The sequence below is a fragment of the Phyllobates terribilis genome, unplaced genomic scaffold (genome assembly GCF_046119375.1).
Source record: "Phyllobates terribilis strain yellow unplaced genomic scaffold, ASM4611937v1 Scaffold_7__3_contigs__length_470593459, whole genome shotgun sequence".
Classification (NCBI taxonomy): domain Eukaryota; kingdom Metazoa; phylum Chordata; class Amphibia; order Anura; family Dendrobatidae; genus Phyllobates; species Phyllobates terribilis.
The window spans coordinates 120761729-120782871 of record NW_027362767.1 but is presented as its reverse complement, the minus strand read 5'-3'; the positions used below and the strand labels follow the sequence as shown (position 1 = coordinate 120782871).

The 21143-nt window shown below is 45.8% G+C and overlaps 1 protein-coding gene across 2 annotated transcripts in view; it reads left to right on the top strand.

Moving 5' to 3' along the window:
- The window catches only part of LOC141153876 (contactin-associated protein-like 5), a 536901-nt gene that overhangs the window by 348653 nt on the left and 167105 nt on the right, over positions 1–21143 (top strand). For both annotated transcript variants that reach the window (XM_073639117.1, XM_073639118.1), the window contains one exon: positions 7169–7340. In XM_073639117.1, coding sequence (XP_073495218.1) covers positions 7169–7340 — 172 coding nt within the window. The remainder of the gene's footprint in view (positions 1–7168; positions 7341–21143) is intronic.

The window sequence follows — 21143 nt, the reverse complement described above, 5'->3', positions numbered from 1 at the left end:
AATGTGAGAGAGCCTTCTTAAGTAGTCTTGCCTTTCATTGGACACACCTGCCAAACTAATTAGCACTGGTGTCTGCAATTGCTTACAGTGATATAAAGAGCCCTGACACACATCACCATCAATGAGTTTAACTGACAAACAAACAAATTCTTCCCTTATCACTCCTAAACACTTTTTGCATAATAATTTGGAACACAGTGTACATGTGCTTTTCCACAAAACACCAGTGGTTCACGTAGTGAATCTTACAGTTCTAACTTGCCAACCGTGGTCTGTATGGAGTTGTTCAATAAAGGGCCCAAAATTAAGATAACATAGATGGGAGAGGTCTCTATGAATAGGAATTCCTAAGTATTTGATACCCTGTGAGGGCCAGGCAAAGGGAAAGTTGGACTGGATGGAATCCTATATGGATTTGGGGAGGGAGACATTGAGGGCCTCAGACTTCGCTGCATTGATTTTAAAATTTGACCATGTAACAAAGTGATCTATTTCAGCCATAACAGCATGGATGGATATATGTGATTGAGTGATATATACTAGGACATCATCAGCAAATAGAGAGCACTTGTACTCGGTGCCTCCCACCTCAATCCACCTAATATTGGGGTTATGGCGAATTGATGAGAGCAGGTGCTCCGTCACTAGGATGTATAAGAGAGGGGACAGAGAACATCCCTGCCTTGTCCCATTGGTGATTGTGAAAGGTGATGAAAATGTTCTGACGCGCCCCCTGGGCCTTGGGACACCCGGAGCCGGACCCTTTTTGGTGGATGCTGGTGGTTGTAGTCTCCGTGGCGGCAACCCGGTTCCGTGGCTCAGGGCGGTCAAACCAGTGGCGGAACTGTTTATGTGGTTTTGATGTTTAAATGTCCGACTACGCCACCAGTGGATTGCGGTCAGAGTGAACCGCCGCTCCAGGGCAGACCGCTGAGGCTGGTGTTGTGGGTGCAGCAGAGCGTAGCATAACTCCCCACGGGAGGAGTATAGCCTCAGGGCAGTGTATGCGGAGGATGGGGGTGATGGTGCAGGGCAGCAGCAGTAATGACACGGAGTCAGTGATGCAGTCCAGGGCCTTTACTCACAGTTCTTATTATCCAGACCACGTCTGCAGGTAACAGCTGCCCACGTCGTACTGTGCTCACCAGGTGAGGGGCTCAGACAACTCCCAGATAACTTTGGAGCGCTTCACAGGACCCCCTTTGTGTGTTCTTTGTCTGGCCTTTCTTACCAACCCTTCTGTCCGGCTGCCTCGGGCCTCCTCTTGGTAAACTTGGCGCCAGTTTCCCTGACCCTATGTGGTGCCTTCCTAGCGGGTGTAGCGAGGGGCTGCGCCACATAAAATGTCACAGCCTCCTGTTTCTAGCTGAGGGTCGTTTCCTGCCTCCACTAGTTTCGGGGACCGGTCTCCCCCTTTGGCCTGACCCCTCCACGCAGGTGGATTCTGGCGTGCGGTGGCGACTCGCCCGTCCGCACCCCTGGGATCCCTTCATTCCTCGTTCCTGGAGCCTTCTCCGCTCCTCTTCCTTCCTTCTCCCTCTTCCAGGCCTAGGCCTCTGTTACTAGGCCCGCCTCCGGAGCAGAGCTCATGCAGAGCCCCTGCTCCCTGCCACTTCTGCTCAGACTTCTCTGCACTGAACTAAGATGGTGCCCACCTTTTATACTCCCTTCTCAATGCACCCAGGAACTGCTTCCTCCCTGCTCCTGCACTACAGGGTTCCCCTTCCTCAGTGTTCCCTCCCCCCACTCCAGCCAGGGACAGGGACTGTCGTGCCCATCTCAGGGGCATATTGGTTGCCCTGCCCCACGGCAATGTGGTGTAATGCATGCAGGTGTCGGGTCCTGATCCACACTACATCCTTACCTGAGAGTGAGATATCACACCTCTGGGTGAGGTGCAATACCTCTGTAGCAACCGAGCCCTCAGGGTGCTACAGTTCCATTTATCTTCAGCCTAGGTGACGTATTGCGATACAGGGCCGTGATTTTGGCTATAAAAGGGTCCCCTAGACCCCTACCCCAAGCTTTTTAAGAGAATCATATATGGCGTGCCAGGAGACTCTATGGAATGCTTTCTCAGCATCCAACGAGAGTATCTAATTACAAATTTTTAACTGCATCTAGCCCAGGAAATACTTTGTGCCTAGTAGCAGGGTCTGCTAGTCAGCAGATTATCCCGGCTGTTAAGCAAGCTACACCACCTGTAGTTTGGACACTTCATTTTTTCAAAGGAAATGCTTCGGGACCACGGGATACTCAGTGAAGAGCATCAGGAGGCACCCCAAGGCATAGGGGCTGGGACTGACAGTAGGATGCCTTGCGGTGGACAGCCGAGCTCGATCCTTATAAAAGCTTTTTAACTGCAGCAGCTTAAGTGGACGCTACTGGAGCTGGAATTACGCGGCTGCTGGCATGAGACTTGCCCTCCAATAGATCCTTGTAAATGGATTTAAAGTGTATTCATTCAAATTAGAGAGACAATTTAAATTAAAAAGCTTAGAGCTGCCTCCACCACAGGGGGGCTCGCTCGACCCACCAGCGGACAGGCACCAGTATTGGGAGAGGGGGGCTGGCCGTCAGGGTCCACCGCGGCTCTGGCACAAACCCGGCGACACGGAGGTGGCACGGGCAGGAACGGACTGGCCGTGTCGGCTTCTCACTTTTTGGATTTTAGAAGGGCATGACATGCCTATATCTGTGTCTCCCCCTCCTTTTACTCCTCCACCTCTTTTCTTTTCGCATGACTATATGTACTTGTCACTTTTCCATGTGTTAGTTATGTCTTCTGAGCAGTTTGTCAGCTTCTGGACACCTTTGAAGGTGTTTTCTATGTGTTTCTATGTGTTTTTGTTTGCCTGCCATTGGTTTTAACGGTGTTTGAAGGTGTTCGACGAACAGTTCGACGAACAGTTCGGCGAACTCACGGGTGTTCGACGAACCGAACCAAACTCGAACACTACGGGGGTGGCTCAACACTAGTGGTAATGTCTAGAACCAAAATTAGAAAAATGTTGTCTCTGTCCAAATATATACGGACCTAACTGTATATATATATATATATATATATATATATATATATATATATATATATATATATACTGCTCAAAAAAATAAAGGGAACCCTCCAATAACACATCCTAGATCTGAATGAATGAAATATTCTCATTGAATACTTTGTACTGTACAAAGTTGAATGTGCTGACAACAAAATCACACAAAAATCATCAATGGAAATCAAATTTATTAACCAATGGAGGCCTGGATTTGGAGTCACCCCCAAAATTAAAGTGGAAAAACACGCTACAGGCTGATCCAACTTTGATGTAATGTCCTTAAAACAAGTCAAAATGAGGCTCAGTATTGTGTGTGCCTGTATGACCTCCCTACAATGCCTCGACATGCTCCTGATGAGGTTGCGGATGGTTTCCTGTGGGATCTCCTCCCAGACCTGGACTAAAGCATCCACCAACTCCTGGATAGTCTGTGGTGCAACTTGACATTGGTGGATGAAGCGAGACATGATGTCCCAGATGTGCTCAATCAGATTCAGGTCTGGGGAACGGGCGGGCCTGTTCATAGCTTCAATGCTTCAATGCCTTCATCTTGCAGGAACTGCTGACGCACTCCAGCCACATGAGGTCAGGAATTGTCCTGCATTAGGAGGAACCCAGGGCCAACCGCACCAGCATATGGTCTCACAAGGGGTCTGAGGATCTCACCTCTGTACCTAATGGCAGTCAGGCTACCTCTGGCAAGCACATGGAGGGCTGTAGGGCCCTACAAAGAAATGCCACCCCACATCATTACTGACCCACTGCCAAACTGGTCATGCTGAAGGATGTTGCAGGCAGCAGATCTCTCTCCACAGCGTCTACAGACTCTGTCACGTCTGTCACATGTGCTCAGTGTGAACCTGCTTTCATCTGTGAAGAGCACAGGGCGCCAATGGCGACTTTGCCAATCCTGGTGTTCTGTGGCAAATTCAAAGCTTCCTGCACTGTGTTGGGCTGTGAGCACAACCCCCATCTGTGGACGTCTGACCCTCATACCACCCTCATGGAATCGGTTTCTAACCGTTTGTGCAGACACATGCACATTTGTGGCCTGCTGGAGGTCATTTTGCTGGGCTCTGGCAGTGCTCCTCCTGTTCCTCCTTGCACAAAGGCGGAGGTAGCGGTCCTGCTGCTGGGTTGTTGCCCTCCTACGGCCCCCTCCACATCTCCTGCTGTACTGGCCTGTCTCCTGGTAGCGCCTCCAGCCTCTAGACACTACACTGACAGACACAGCAAACCTTCTTGGAACAGCTCGCTTTGACATGCCATCCTGGATGAGCTGCACTACCTGAGCAACTTCTGTGGGTTGTAGAGTCCGTGTCATGCTGCCACGAGTGTGAAAGTACAACCAACATTCAAAAGTAATCAAAACATCAGCCAGAAAGCATTGGTACTGAGATGTGGTCTGTTGTCCCCACCTGCAGAACCACTCCTTTATTGAGTGTGTCTTGATAATTACCAATAATTTCCATCTATTGTCTATTCCATTTGCACAACAGCATGTGAAATTGATTGTCAATCAGTGTTGCTTCCTAAGTGGACGAAGTTTGATTCACTTGGAGTTATATTCTGTTGTTTAAGTGCTCCCTTTATTTTTTTGAGCAGTGCATATATATATATTTCCTGGATATTTAGTATAAACTGTGTTGCTTTATATATTATATCATACTGTATATGTGCTTTCCATTTTTTTTTACATTTCTTTACTATTTTTTGTTATTATGGTTCTGTCTTTATTTATCAGATTCATGATATATATATATATATATATATATATATATATATATATATATATATCTTTTGTCATAAATCCCTCTTTTTTTCCCATCTTACATATATTCTCCCCCTTTGACCTTGACCCATGACCTACAGGCATGTTCTTTTTCATGAAATATATTGTTTCATTGTCTCTTGGTGGAACGCATTTCTCGCCTTTCATCCATGCTTTCTCGTTAGTGTAACCAGGACTGTGGAGTCGGAGTTGGTGTCCATTTTGGTGGTGTCGGAGTTGGAATCAGTATAAAATGGACAGACTCCGGCTTCTAAAATATATAATAAATTCATACAGGATGTGCTGTAAATGGTTTCATAAGAATTTGAGAAAGTTATGAAATGCCCTACAAATGTCTGTTCTATTCCTGATCTAAGGATCTCGGATTTTACTTGAAATTAATCTATGCTGCACTTAGAAGTGAAGCTCATCCTACGAGTGCTGTGGAGTCGGAGTTGCAGTTGGAGTTGGTGTCATGGAAATTGAGGAGTCGGAGTTAGAGGTTTGGCTTACCGACTCCACAGCTCTGAGTGAAATGCACTATGACCCTGTCGGTGGAACGCATGACCATATCTGAGTCATGGATCTCGCACATGCACAACGTTTTTCTCTGCGACCTTATCGTGATGCGTGGCTGATGTCACATTCATGCAGAGGTGTTCATTAATTAATTTGTACTTAAGTGTGTTTACTATATGTTTGACTTACCTGACACTAGACAGACTTCCCCTCACGAAGCTACATGACGCAACAACACGCGTTGGGTTCAGGTTCCTTCCACTAGGTATCCATTTGTATACTTGTATGTTCCCCTGGTCTCATTTACTGATATTCATAAATTAAGGCTCTACCTGCATATGTGAGTGTTTTATCATCTGGGACACTATTGATCTTATTTTATTTATGTATGCCTGGTGATTTGTGGATTCTTTTGGGATTATTATATCTTTCCCCTGCTTGTCATCTACAGTTATGTGAAAAATAATAGCCGTCATACCGTATCAAAATGCAAAAATAGGTTATGTTGCCTTATGCTGAAGAAGAAATGCCCTTGAAATAGGTGTTTTAGCAGGACAACGACCTCAAACACTCCAGCAAGCGGGCAACATGAGGTTCCAGACCAATAAGATTGATGTTATGAAGTGGCTGCCCAATCCTCAGACCTCAAATTGATTGTGAATTTGTGGAGTGCATTTGATACAAAAACTAAGAATGCAAAAGAACTGTGGAATGTAGTCCAGTCATCTCGGTCTGGAATATCTGTTCTCAGGTGTCCGATGTTAGGTGACTAGTGATGAGCGAGTATGTTCTGTTAACCCTTTTGGCGAGCATGCTCGGGTGTTTCCCGAGTATCTTCAGCGTGCTCGGGTGTTATGTTTGAGCCGAGCTGTGTGCATGATTTGCGACTGTTTGACAGCTTTAATACATGTGAAAAATGCCTAAGAAACAGACATTCCTCATACTGCATATATTAAAGCTGTCAAATAGTCGCAAATCATGCGCACAGCGCGACTCAAAGTTATCACCCGAGCACGCTAAAGATACTCGGGAAACACCCGAGCATGCTCGTAAATCTCAAGTAACGAGCATGCTCGCTCATCACTATAGTTGACTCCATTTAACACAGATGTAAAGCAGTTATCAAAAATAAAGGTTATAAAATTAGATATAGTATTAGTTTAGTGAGTAACAGAAAAGCGAAGTCTGGAAACAAATTTCACTTTATTCTGTAAATATTTGAGTTTGTAAATGAAAAGGCAGACATTGTTATTTTTTGAGCAGGTTACTATTCTTTTTTCTTCATTTTCAGTTTCAAAAATAGATTTTTCAATTTGTTCATGTTTTTATTTTGAATTGAATGTGCAGCTCCCAGTGCTTTTGTGTATATGGAAATAAATGCTATTACAAGGATTTTGCTTTTTCTCTGTTTTTTAAACACACTATTATTTTTCACATAATAATATGTCCTTTTTATTGTTTTTGATTAGTTGTTTGTTTGCCACCACTAGTTTTTGATTATCAATAAAAGCCATTTTTATCCATTTGTACTACATTTGGGTGTGCAATTTTATTTACTGTGCAGCTTTCTCCACTTCTTTAATTCAATATCTGACTGCCTCTCACTTGTAAAGAGAACAGTCCCCATAATGATAAAAATTGTGGCAGTTTACAATATTACTGACTCGTGAATTTCTTTTATTTAATAACCTGTTAGTTTTATGACAAAGTTTAAGTAGTAGAGGAGACATGGAAATATTGAGATCTTGGGGTCATCATTCCCCAAAATTGCGCTCATAATATATAAATGTGATTAGATGCCGAGTCTTTTTCTCTCACTGAACAGGCTGTCCAGATCCGCCAATAGATTCCTCCTGTACAAATCCAATTTCTTCATTGCAAGGATGCATGAGGCTTATATTTATTGATAATCAGCCCAAGGACCTGATCTCAGTGCAGCGCGGAGCCCTGGGCAACTTCACTGATCTGCAGATCGATATGTGCGGCATTAAGGACAGGTAACACATTCTCATTAATAAAAATCCACTGGATTACACATTTGGGTCACATAAAATGATCCAAAAATGTATAAAATATTGTCACTGTAAGATAAAAGAAGTTAAATTAAGTTATGCATTTCACTTATATTAATTCATCCTCTCCTCTTTTTCCACTTTCCCTCTCTTTGCCTTTTTTTCTACTTCTTCCTCTTCCTTCTCCTCCTCTCATGTCCTTACTCTTGTATTGCCTTTATTTTGCTCTGTTCCCTTATTAAGCCTTATTATTTTTACTTAATCCTCCTTTTACCACAATTTTCTAATTCCCTTTTTCCATTTCTTCTATCTTTTCCTTATCCACTTTTACTTTATCACCCTTGTTCTGTTTACCTCTTTTGTACTTTTTCTTTTCTTATGTTAGTGTTTCCTTGTCTTCTTTCTTCTTTCGTTAGTGTTTCTTTGTCTTCTTTCTTCTCTTTTCCTGTTTCTCAATGTTTTTTTTCTGTTTTTTTTTCTTCCTTATTCATCTTTCCTTTATTTGTGCTCTATATTTACAGTAGTCTTCTTTCTTCTTCTTTACTTTTTGCTTCATCATGTGCCTTTCATTTTATGCTTTTCTCTTTCTTTTCTTTTATCTTTACCTTTTCTACATCTCTTTATTTTTGCTTTTACCCATCTGCTTTTTCGTTTCTTTTTTTTTTTCTGCTACTTTTGTCTCTATCTCTCCTCTCTTGTCTCTCCTCTGTTCTCTCTTCTCTTTCCTCTCATGAGCCTGTTCTTCTCTGCCTTTCTTTTTATTAATTTGGAAATGTAATATGTCAGTGAAAAGTACATTACATAATATTTAATTTCAATAGCACCTTTCCCAGTGGTCCGTCATGTTGGATGTAGTAGTGTTCTTTGTACAGTATCGAATGTGATAGGATTTTATTATGATAATGTCCAGTAGTCCGTCATGTAGAGGTCCATTGGTCCGTCATATAGAGGTCCAGTGGTCCGTCATGTAGAGGTCCAATGGTCCGTCATGTAGAGGTCCATTGGTCCGTCATATAGAGGTCCAGTGGTCCGTCATGTAGAGGTCCAATGGGCGTCATGTAGATGTCCATTGGTGTGTCACGTAGATGTCCAATAGTGTGTCATGTAGAGGTCCAGTGGTCGATCATGATGGGGTCCAGTGGTCCGTCATGTAGAGGTCCAGTGGTCCGTCATGTACAGGTCTATTGTTTCATCATGTAGCGGTCCAGTGGTTCGTCATGTAGCGGTCCAGTGGTCCGTCATGTAGCGGTCCAGTGGTCCGTCATGTACAGAGGTGCAGGGCTCTATACTTAGCTTTCCTACTTTATGGCCAGAATGTAATATGGTTATGTCCAAACATTTTAGTCATGTTGAGGTGATGCTTTATTTGGCTTCTATCAGTTAATACCAATGAATTAGAAAACAAAAATAGACATTCACTTTGTACAAAGAATCACAGAAGGTGACAACATACAATCTGTGCACAGAGACTTCACATTTGCAGCTCAATAAATGCAGAATTTGAATGAATGTTGACAGATGGACAATTTCTGTGAGAGTTTTAAAGGAGCACAATTATATCTGTCTTTAAACCAATTTCAATAAATTTAGTAAATGAAACTGGAAAAAAGAAGCCTTTTGTGTTTAAAACAAATCAAAAGAGAAGGTGACTGCACCGTTTGGATTTTCTTTATGCATCGCATTGATGTTGGTGTCGGACATTTAGTATCTGACTTTTCAGTATTTCACAAATTGTTCCCACAATTAGTTAAATCCATGACATCTGAAGACATGATTCATCCCCGTTGCACCATGATAAATTTACCATAATATATTATGGGGTTTTTGTATCTGCGCTATGTGTGTATAGGAATATGTTGATCTTTATTTGATGGAACTAAGGAATTGGGCTGACATGAATTTTTATGTTGTTATACATGCTATACTATAGCCTTGGGATTGTTGGAAGGTAGAGAATGATGCCCGGATGGGCATATATCTCCCATTAACTACTGGCCCCTGGGTTGCCATCCCCAGCTAATGGGGGGCGTTCCCATGCCACCTTGGCTCTATTAGCTGTATTACCTTATGGGATCCGAACCATCTATGCATGGAGTTATTCCTGTTCTAATCTATATAATATGGACTTGAATTCTGGTATTATTTTCATATATATGCTTTGTGCTTTATCTAATTATTAAAAATATAAGTCCTGGCAGAATGCCCTTTTTTAGAATGGAAGTTCCTGTTCCAGACCTTTATGGGGGGCTGTGTTGATAGCACTGATGTCATGTGATGCTTGCGCAGTACATCACACATCCGGATCTAAGATGGCGATGAGACTTCCGGTCCTTGGAACACAGATGCGTTCCATTATTTTATGTTCCTTCCGGACATGCACAATAGCGTAGTAGCAGGATGGCACCGAGACTTCTGTTTTTTTGGAGCGCAGATGGATTCCATGATCTCATATTCCTTCCGGACATGCGCAATAGCAATGTCATAGACGCCGAGATTTTGGCGCAATATATCTATTTGATGTGGGGTGAGTCATGTAAATTAGTTAAATACACACAGCGGTCATTTAAAATGAATTATGATTATACATGTAATATATTGCTCCAATTTTAATATTGTGATTTACTTTGCACTTTGGCACTTTACACTATTGATGCCCTTTATCACTGCTGTAACACAATGTCTACGATATAATGTACACTGCTCAAAAAAATAAAGGGAACACTCAAATAACACATCCTAGATCTGAATGAATGAAATATTCTCATTGAATACTTTGTTCTGTAAAAAGTTGAATTTGCTGACAAAATCACACAAAAATCATCAATGGAAATCAAATTTATTAACCAATGGAGGCCTGGATTTGGAGTCACCCCTAAAATTAAAGTGGAAAAACACACTACAGGCTGATCCAACTTGCAATGTCCTTAAAACAAGTCAAAATGAGGCTCAGTATTGTGTGTGGCCTCCACGTGCCTGTATGACCTCCCTACAACGCCTGGGCATGCTCCTGATGAGGTTGCGGATGGTCTCCTTTGGGATCTCCTCCCAGACCTGGACTAAAGCATCCGCCAACTCCTGGACAGTCTGTGGTGCAACGTGACGTTGGTGGATGGAGCGAGACATGATGTCCCAGATGTGCTCAATCGGATTCAGGTCTGGGGAATGGGCGGGTCAGTCTATAGCTTCAATGCCTTCATCTTGCAGGAACTGCTTACACACTCTAGCCACATGACGTCTGGCATTGTCCTGCATTAGGAGGAACCCAGGGCCAACCGCACCAGCATATGGTCTCACAAGGGGTCTGAGGATCTCATCTTGGTACCCAATGGCAGTCAGGCTACCTCTCGTGAGCACATGGAGGGCTGTGCAGCCCTCCAAAGAAATGCCACCCCACACCATTACTGACCCACTGCCAAACCGGTCATGCTGAAGGATGTTGCAGGCAGCAGATTGCTCTCCACCGCGTCTCCAGACTCTGTCACGTCTGTCACATGTGCTCAGTGTGAACCTGCTTTCATCTGTGAAGAGCACAGGGCACCAGTGGTGGCTTTGCCAATCCTGGTGTTCTGTGGCAAATGCCCAGTGTCCTTCACGGTGTTGGGCTGTGAGCACAACCCCCATCTGTGGACGTCGGGCCCTCATGCCACCCTCATGGAGTCGGTTTGTAACCGTTTGTGCAGACACATGCACATTTGTGGCCTGCTGGAGGTCATTTTGCAGTGCTCCTCCTGTTCCTCCTTGCACAAAGGCGGAGGTAGCGGTCCTGCTGCTGGGTTGTTGCCCTCCTATGGCCCCCTCCACATCTCCTGGTGTACTGGCCTGTCTCCTGGTAGCGCCTCCAGCCTCTGGACACTACACTGACAGACACAGCAAACCTTCTTGCCACAGCTCGCATTGATGTGCCATCCTGGATGAGCTGCACTACCTGAGCAACTTCTGTGGGTTGTAGAGTCTGTCTCAAGCTACCACGAGTGTGAAAGCACAACCAACATTCAAAAGTGACCAAAGCATCAGCCAGAAAGCATTGGTACTGAGATGTGGTCTGTGGTCCCCAACTGCAGAACCACTCCTTTATTGAGGGTGTCTTGATAATTGCCAATAATTTCCATCTATTGTCTATTCCATTTGCACAACAGCATGTGAAATTGATTGTCAATCAGTGTTGCTTCCTAAGTGGACAGTTTGATTTCACAGAAGTTTGATTTACTTTGAGTTATATTCTGTTGTTTAAGTGTTCCCTTTATTTTTTTGAGCAGTGTATATAATATGAATCTTAATGTAAATTACTGCTAATTACTGATGCGATTAAGCTGTCTTAAATACTTTGCATATTGCACTTTTTCTTTGATTGAGAAAGGTCCCCAGTTTGGGACCGATACGTTGCCACAGCCACATGGGCTATTAAAACAACGATATTTCACTTTATGCTTGAGTTCTGCCTCCAATATTTTGGGATAAATCCATGACAGATATTTTATCTGAAACGAAGAACTAATGTGTGAAGTTATAGAGATTTAAGGCCCAATTCATTATTGCATGTGCACTTTTTGTCTAACTTTTAGCGTTTTTCTTATGCCCATTATTATTCTTTAAATTTGTGCCATTTTTTAAAGTTACTTTTACACTGTGTGCAGAATTATTAGGCAAGTTGTATTTTAGAGGATTATTTTTATTATTGATCAACAACTATGTTCTCAATCAACCCAAAAGACTCATAAATATCCAAGCTTAATATTTTTGGAAGTTGGAGTGGGCTTTTTTTCGATTTGGCTATCTTAGGAGGATATCTGTTTGTGCAGGTAACTATTACTGTGCAGAATTATTAGGCAACTTAATAAAAACCAAATATAATCCCATCTCACTTGTTTATTTTCACCAGGTAAACCAATATCAGTGCACAAATTTAGAAATAAACATTTCTGACGTGCAAAAACAAAAACAAAAAAAATTAGTGCTTAATATAGCCACCTTTCTTTACGATGAATCTCAACAGCCTTCCTTCCATAGATTCTGCCAGTTGCTTGATCTGTTTTCAATCAACATTGTGTGCAGCAGCCACCACAGCCTCCCAGACTCTGTTCCGAGAGGTGTACTGTTTTCCCTCCCTGTAGATCTCACATTTTATGATGGACCACAGGTTCTCTATGGGGTTCAGATCAGGTGAACAAGGGGGCCATGTCATTATTTTTTCTTCTTTTAGACCTTTACTTGCCAGCCACGCATGTGATGGCGCATTGTCCAGCATGAAAATCATGTTTTTCTTGAACGATACCAACTTCTTCCTGTACCACTTCTTGAAGAAGTTGTCTTCCAGAAACTGGCGGTAGGTCTGTAAGTTGAGCTTCACTCCATCCTCAACCCGAAAAGGTCCCACAAGTTCATCTTTGATGATACCAGCCCATACCAGTACCCCACCTCCACCTAGCTGGCGTCTGAGTCGGAGTGGAGCTCTCTACCATTTACTGATCCAGCCTCTGGCCCATCCATCTGGCCCAGCAAGAGTCACTCTCATTTCATCAGTCCATAAAACCATTGAAAAACAATCTTAAGATATTTCTTGTCCCATTCTTGACGTTTTATCTTATGTTTCTTATTCAAAGGTGGTCGTTTTTTTAGCCTTCCTTACCTTGGCCATGTCCCTGAGTATCGCACACCTTGTGCTTTTTGATACTCCAGTAACATTGCAGCTCTGAAATATGGCAAAACTGGTGGCGAATGGCATCTTGACAGCTTCACGCTTGATTTTCCTCAATTCATGGGCCGTTATTTTGCGCCTTTTTTGGCCACACGCTTCTTGCGACCCTGTTGTCTATTTGCCATGAAACGCTTGATTGTTCGGTGATCACGCTTCAAAAGTTTGGAAATTCCAAGACTGCTGCATCCCTCTGCAAGACATCTCACAATTTTGGACTTTTCAGAGCCCGTCAAATCTCTCTTCTGACCCATTTTGCCAAAGGAAAGGAAGTTGACTAATAATTAAGCACACCTTATATAGGGTGTTGATGTCATTAGTAAACACCCCTCCTCATTACAGAGATGCACATCACCAGATTTACTTAATTGGTAGTTGGTTCTCAAGCAAATGCAGCTTGGAGTAGGACAACATGTATAAAAAATATCATGTGATCAAAATACTCATTTGCCTAATAATTCTGCACGCGGTGTATATGTGTTCACCTGTTTTTTTGTTTTCTTCTATGTTCACCGGTGTGGGTGAAGTTTTTATTTTCCAGAAGGTTAATTTATCAATTGCAAATTTTTAAAATGTCACCAAATTTTTGTGCAATTGTCCAATTTTCCCTCAAGGGTTTTCACGTATGCCCAATATTTTTTGCGCAAATTTAGTGACATTTTAGGGGAACATGTGCCTATTTGCACTTTTCTCCATTTAACCTCTACCTTGTGCTAACATGCATTTGACGCGCCCCCTGGGCCAGTGTTGTTTGGGGGATACCCGGAGCCGGATCAGATGGGGGTTGTAGTCTCCGAGTGGCGGTGACCCGGTCCGTGCCCAGGGTGTCAAACTCCGTGTGTGGCAGTCTTTACAGATGTTGTTAGTGTTCTTAGTGTCGACTACGCCACTCGTTGATTTGCGGTCAATACGGCCGCCGCTGCAGCAGGGTCCGCTGAGGCTGGTGGTGTATGTGCAGCTTCTGGTAGTATAACCCCCAACGGGAGGGGTATAGCCTCAGGGGGTCAGGTGTAGAGGATGGTGGTAGTGGTGGTGCAGTGTGGATGGTAAGAAGACTCGGAGTCGGGCTGTGCAGTTCAGGGTTTTTACTTACTGCTGTTCTGTTGGTCACTCTGGCCTTGAGTGACCGCCCGAGCCGTGCTGCGTCCACCAGGTCCTGGACTCGGCCAACCCCCAAGCAATTCTGGAGCGTGGTCCTGAGCTCCCTTTCTGACTGTCCTCTCTACTGGCCGTTCCCACCAGGGGTCCACTTATGTCCGGCTCCCTCGGGTCTCCTATTGGGTGCACCTCTTCGGGGTTCCCTGACCCTATACCTGGTGTGCCTTCTTAGTGGACTTGGTGAGGGGCTGCTCCACATGTAATGTCGCAGCCTCCGGTTCTTAGTTGAGGGTTGTTTCTCTCCTCCACTAATTTGGGATCCGGTTCCCTTGCGTGCCAACCCTTCACCCTTCTGGTCTAATTCTGGGTTCTTGGGGTTCCTTCTTCTTCCCCTCTGGGTCCTTCTCTTCTCCTCTCTCTCTTCTCTCTGCAGGCGCTCCTGGACCTCTCTCAGGACTGACTGACTCTCTACAGAAGACTGACCCTGATCTAAGATGGTTCCCACCTTATATACTCCCTCTATGTGTGAGCTCAGGTGACCAGCACCCAATGAGCTCCTAGCATTACCCAGACTGCTCCCCCTATCTGCCCCTACACTACTGGGATGTTCCACCCCCCTCCCACTCCAGCCAGGGACAGACACTGTCGTACCTGCACATATACCTAGTGGGAGTACCATCGGTCTGTCCCTCGGAAATGGGATGTATGTAGTGTATGCAGCTAACTGAGCTCAGTTCCACACTCCATCCTTACCCGGGAGTGGAATATCACACCTCTGGCTTGAGGTGCAATACCCCTGTAGCAGCCGAATCCTCAGGGTGCTACACATTTATTTTTTTTATTCAGCAGTCAAATTTTACCATTTTCAGTTTGAAGCAGCTCCGCTAGTATGGGTAGAGCTGGGTCAAAATGGGATCTGGCTATACATGCACGTCAAATTCATTTAAAGTACGCAAACAATTCTACTCCAGTCATTTACTGAAGTAGCATTTCTGGCGAGGGACAAAGAAGCGCATGACATAGAAAAGATGCCCCACAATTCATTAAGTGTTGTGTGCCTATTAATGAATTCCGCGCAACATATTCCAGCGAGCCCTTCATTAAGACTAGTATGTTCAATGCCAGACTTACTGAATCAGTCCCTTAATCTCTAAATTGAATTTTCTACCTAAACTTAAAGGGGTTGTCTGGTCCAAACCAATAAGTCTGTTTTCACTCTATGTGACTGCAGACTTATGAATCCCCCCTGGTTATGCACTGTGTGCTGCAGTGATTCGTCTGCTTCAGACCCGGCATGGAGAGTATGCATGAGTTTATACATACTCCCAGCCAGTGGGCGTGGCCTTACTCTCCCTACACTTGTATGGAGCAAGGCTGTGCCCTCTAGTCGGCCACACCCACTAGACCACCACATCACTAGATTGGGCACGGCCTCTATTAAATGCAAATGTATGGAGCGAGACCGCGCCCACTGGCCGGGGGTATGTATAAATTATGCTTACCCACCATTCCAGTGTCTGAAACCTGCAAATCCTCGCAGGACACAGTGCGTGTTCTGGGGGGTTTAATAAGTCTGCAGTAACACATGGTGTTTTTACACAGACTGCATGTCCATGCAAAACACACAGAGACATGTCCTTTTTTTTCTGTCAGCACGGATAACTAGGGCCAAAACAAGTCTATGGGTTTGTGAAAAACACGTACAGCACACGGATGGTGAGAATGGACGAGTTTCCCACCAAAAATACTGGTTACTAAAGGGGGAACTCTCCTACACCTTTTATTGAGATCCGCTATTAACCATTAATGTCAAACTTGACTAATAATAATTAATATCCACTTAGTTATGACTTAGCATAATCTGTTCCTTATACTGTATACTAAATGAGACAAAACTGTGTATCACTAAAGGATATTTATTACACACAAGTCTACAGTTAATATACTATTAATTACCACCCTAACACTGTATACAATAATCACAATAGCACACAGAACTAATATACGATTAATTCCAAATTACCTAATTATACTTCACACCCACTTGAACTAAAAACATACATTAATACTTATATCCCACGTGCCTATTACTACACTATCCCTATGAAGAAAAAGGGGTTACAAGTAGTGTTGAGCCACCCCCGTAGTGTTCGAGTTCGGTTCGGTTCGTCGAACACCCGTGTGTTCGCCGAACTGTTCGTCGAACTGTTCGTCGAACACCTTCGAACACCGTTAAAACCAATGGCAGGCAAACAAAAACACATAGAAACACATAGAAAACACCTTCAAAGGTGTCCAAAAGCTGACAAACTGCTCAGAAGACACAACTAACACATGGAAAAGTGACAAGTACATATAGTCATGCGAAAAGAAAAGAGGTGGAGGAGTAAAAGGAGGGGGAGACACAGATATAGGCATGTCATGCCCTTCTAAAATCCAAAAAGTGAGAAGCCGAGACGGCCAGTCCGCTCCTGCCCGTGCCACCTCCGTGTCGCCGGGTTTGTGCCAGAGCCGCGGTGAACCCTGACGGCCAGCCCCCCTCTCCCAATACTGGTGCCTGTCCGCTGGTGGGTCGAGAGAGCCCCCCTGTGGTGGAGGCAGCTCTAAGCTTTTTAATTTAAATTGTCCCTCTAATTTGAATGAATACACTTTAAATCCATTTACAAGGATCTATTGGAGGGCAAGTCTCATGCCAGCAGCCGCGTAATTCCAGCTCCAGTAGCGTCCACTAAAGCTGCTGCAGTTAAAAAGCTTTTATAAGGATCGAGCTCGGCTGTCCACCGCAAGGCATCCTAGTGCCAGTCCCAGCCCCTATGCCTTGGGGTGCCTCCTGATGCTCTTCACTAAGTATCCCGTGGTCCCGAAGCATTTCCTTTGAAAAAATTAAGTGTCCAAACTACAGGTGGTGTAGCTTGCTTAACAGCCGGGATAATCCGCTGACTAGCAGACACTGCTACTAGGCACAAAGTATTTCCTGGGCTAGATGCAGTTAAAAATTTGTAAGTAGATACTCTCGTTGGATGCTGAGAAAGCATTCCATAGAGTCTCCTGGCACGCCATATATGATTCTCTTAAAAAGGTTGGGGTAGGGGTCTAGGGGACCCTTTTATAGCCAAAATCACGGCCCTGTATCACAATACGTCACCTAGGCTGAAGATAAATGGAACTGTAGCACCGAGGGCTCGGTTGCTACAGACGTATTGCACCTCACCCAGAGGTGTGATATCTCACTCTCAGATAAGGATGGAGTGTGGATCAGGACCCGACACCTGCATGCATTACACCACATTGCCGTGGGGCAGGGCGACCAATATGCCCCTGAGATGGGCACGACAGTCCCTGTCCCTGGCTGGAGTGGGGGGAGGGAACACTGAGGAAGGGGAACCCTGCAGTGCAGGAGCAGGGAGGAAGCAGTTCCTGGGTGCATTGAGAAGGGAGTATAAAAGGTGGGCACCATCTTAGTTCAGTGCAGAGAAGTCTGAGCAGAAGTGGCAGGGAGCAGGGGCTCTGCATGAGCTCTGCTCCGGAGGCGGGCCTAGTAACAGAGGCCCAGGCCTGCAAGAGGGAGAAGGAAGGAAGAGGAGCGGAGAAGGCTCCAGGAACGAGGAATGAAGGGATCCCAGGGGTGCGGACGGGCGAGTCGCCACCGCACGCCCGAATCCACCTGCGTGGAGGGGTCAGGCCAAAGGGGGAGACCGGTCCCCGAACTAGTGGAGGCAGGAAACGACCCTCAGCTAGAAACCGGAGGCTCTGACATTTTATGTGGCGCAGCCCCTTGCTCCACCCGCTAGGAAGGCACCACATAGGGTCAGGGAAACTGGCGCCAAGTTTACCAAGAGGAGGCCCGAGGCAGCCGGACAGAAGTGTTGGTAAGAAAGGCCAGACAAAGGACACACAAAGGGGGTCCTGAGAAGCGCTCCAAAGTTATCTGGGAGTTGTCTGAGCCCCTCACCTGGTGAGCACAGTACGACGTGGGCAGCCGTTACCTGCAGACGTGGTCTGGATAATAAGAACTGTGAGTAAAGGCCCTGAACTGCATCACTGACTCCGTGTCGTTACTGCTGCTGCCCTGCACCATCACCCCCATCCTCCGCATACACTGCCCTGAGGCTATACTCCTCCCGTGGGGAGTTATGCTACGCTCTGCTGCACCCACAACACCAGCCTTAGCGGTCTGCCCTGTAGCGGCGGTTCACTCTGACCGCAATCCACGGGTGGCGTAGTCGGACATTTAAACATCAAAGCCACATAAATAGTTCCGCCACTGGTTTGACCGCCCTGAGCCACGGAACCGGATCGCCGCCACGAAGACTACAACCACCAGCATCCACCAAAAAGGGTCCGGCTCCGGGTGTCCCAAGGCCCAGGGGGTGCGTCAGAACATTTTCATCACCTTTCACAATCACCAATGGGACAAGGCAGGGATGTCCTCTGTCCCCTCTCTTATACATCCTAGTGACGGAGCACCTGCTCTCATCAATTCGCCATAACCCCAATATTAGGTGGATTGAGGTGGGAGGCACCGAGTACAAGTGCTCTCTATTTGCTGATGATGTCCTAGTATATATCACTCAATCACATATATCCATCCCTGCTGTTATGGCTGAAATAGATCACTTTGTTACATGGTAAAATTTTAAAATCAATGCAGCGAAGTCTGAGGCCCTCGATGTCTCCCTCCCTAAATCCATATAGGATTCCATCCAGTCCAACTTTCCCTTTGCCTGGCCCTCACAGGGTATCAAATACTTAGGAATTCCTATTCATAGAGACCTCTCCCATCTATGTTATCTTAATTTTGGGCCCTTTATTGAACAATTCCATACAGACCACGGTTGGCAAGTTGGAACTGTGAGATTCACTACGTGCACCACTGGTATTTTGTGGAAAAGCACATGTAAGATTCTGCAACAGTCTCTGCTGATACTCCTGCATGCGTGCATCCCTTTCTATGGCAGGAATAATTTCTGCAAATTTACTTTTGTACCGGGGATCTAACAGTGTGGCAACCCAGTAGTCAGGATTATTTCTAATTCTCACAATTCGAGGGTCATGTTGCAGGTAGTGCAGCAAGAAGGCACTCATGTGTGTTGCGCATCCAGGAGCACCAAGTCCCTGTTGTGTTGGTGGCGAGGTAACAATCATGCTTCCTTCCTCTGTCCTCTCCCCCCAACCTCGCACAACAGAAATGTGATCAAGGTCTCCCTCATCTGATGAGTCTTCCATCAGTTCGTCCTCCACTTCTTCCTGGGCTCCTGCACCTTCCTCACTAGTTTGGCTGCTACCATGCGCCCTGGTAAAATCATCTCCCCTACCCTCACATGACTGCCGCCCTGGTGCTGCCGACCGTCTGGAACTTGCAGATGTTAGCCCTTCCGCATACAACTCCTCCTCCTCTACTTCCTCCACCTCCTCTTGTGCCACCACCTGACTCCGAATTCTGTTTAACATGTGCTCCAGCATGTAAATCACCGGAATAGTCATGCTGATAATGGCATCGTCAGCACTAAACATCTTCGTCGCCATTTCAAAACTGTGCAGAAGGGTGCATAGGTCCCTGATCTGAGACCACTCCTCCAGCGTGATTTGCCCCACCTCTGAATCTCGTTGGCCCAGGCTATACGTCAGAACGTATTGCACCAGGGCTTGTCGGTGCTGCCACAGTCGCTGCAACATGTGCAGAGTTGAATTCCACCGGGTAGGCACATCGCATTTTAGCCGGTGAAGTGGCAGGCCCAACGACTTCTGTAGAGATGTAAGTCGCTGAGCTGCGGGATGCGAATGGCGGAAGTGAGCACACAGCGACCGTGCCCTCTGCAGAAGGCCATCTAGTCTGGGATAGTGGGCTAAAAATTGCTGGACAACCAGGTTCAACACGTGAGCCATACAAGGCACGTGTGTGACATTGCCCCGGCGAAGGGCCACACCCAGGTTTGCAGCATTGTCGCACACGGCCTTCCCTGGTTTCAGGTCCAGTGGAGACAACCATTCATGAAATTGGTTCTCCAGAGCTGACCACAACTCCTCAGCTGTGTGACTCACATTTCCCAGACATTTCAATGTAAAAACCGCCTGATGACGTTGAGCCCTACTGCCAGCATAGTAAGGAGGTGTGCAGGATCCCTTCTGCGCAGTTAGAAAGCTTGTGGCATGACCAGACAGGCTTTGGGTGCAGGTGGAAGACCGAGAGGAGGTTGAGGAGGCAGAAGCAGTGGAGGAACTTTGACATAAAGAGGATTGACGCACAACTCGTGGGGACGGCAAGACTTGGACAGCAGCCCCTTGTCCTGCTGTCACCATAGTTACCCAGTGCCCAGTCAGCGACATGTAACGCCCCTGTCCATGCCTACTCGTCCAAGTGTCTGTGGTGAAATGCACCCTGTCACACACAGAGTTTCTCAAAGAAGCGGTGATGTTGTGTGCGACATGCTGGTGGAGCGCAGGCACACCTTTCTTTGAGAAGTAGTGCCGACTGGGCATCTGGTACTGGGGCACTGCGACGGACATAAGGTCTCGAAAATCCTCTGTGTCCACCAGGCGGAAAGGCAGCATTTCTGTAGCCAAGAGCTTGCAGATGGTGAAATTCAACCTCTTAGCTTTCTCATGGCTAGGAGGAAATGGTCTTTTACTTGTCCACATCTGAGGGACCGAGGGCTGGCTATTGTGCTTAGACGGGGTTGATAAAGGTGTCCCCGGCAAACTGCCGGTCTGTGAGGAAGATGCAGGCGGACATGTTAGGTTGCCTTGATCCAAAGGTGGTGCTATCGATGTCGGACAGCGCTCAACACCAGCTGGTGTTACCACCTCCAAAGAAAATGATGACCTGCCAATCACGCTGGCTGTTGCGGGTAAAGAGGTGGCAGGTCTGCGCCCCAAAACAGGTGTGACTGCTGTCCCCCCAGTCACAGAGGATGAAGAGGCCGCGGATGCACAAGATATGGCAGACGGTGGTTGGCCCGGCCGGCTAGACCGCATTGTAGCACACTGAGCTTCCCACT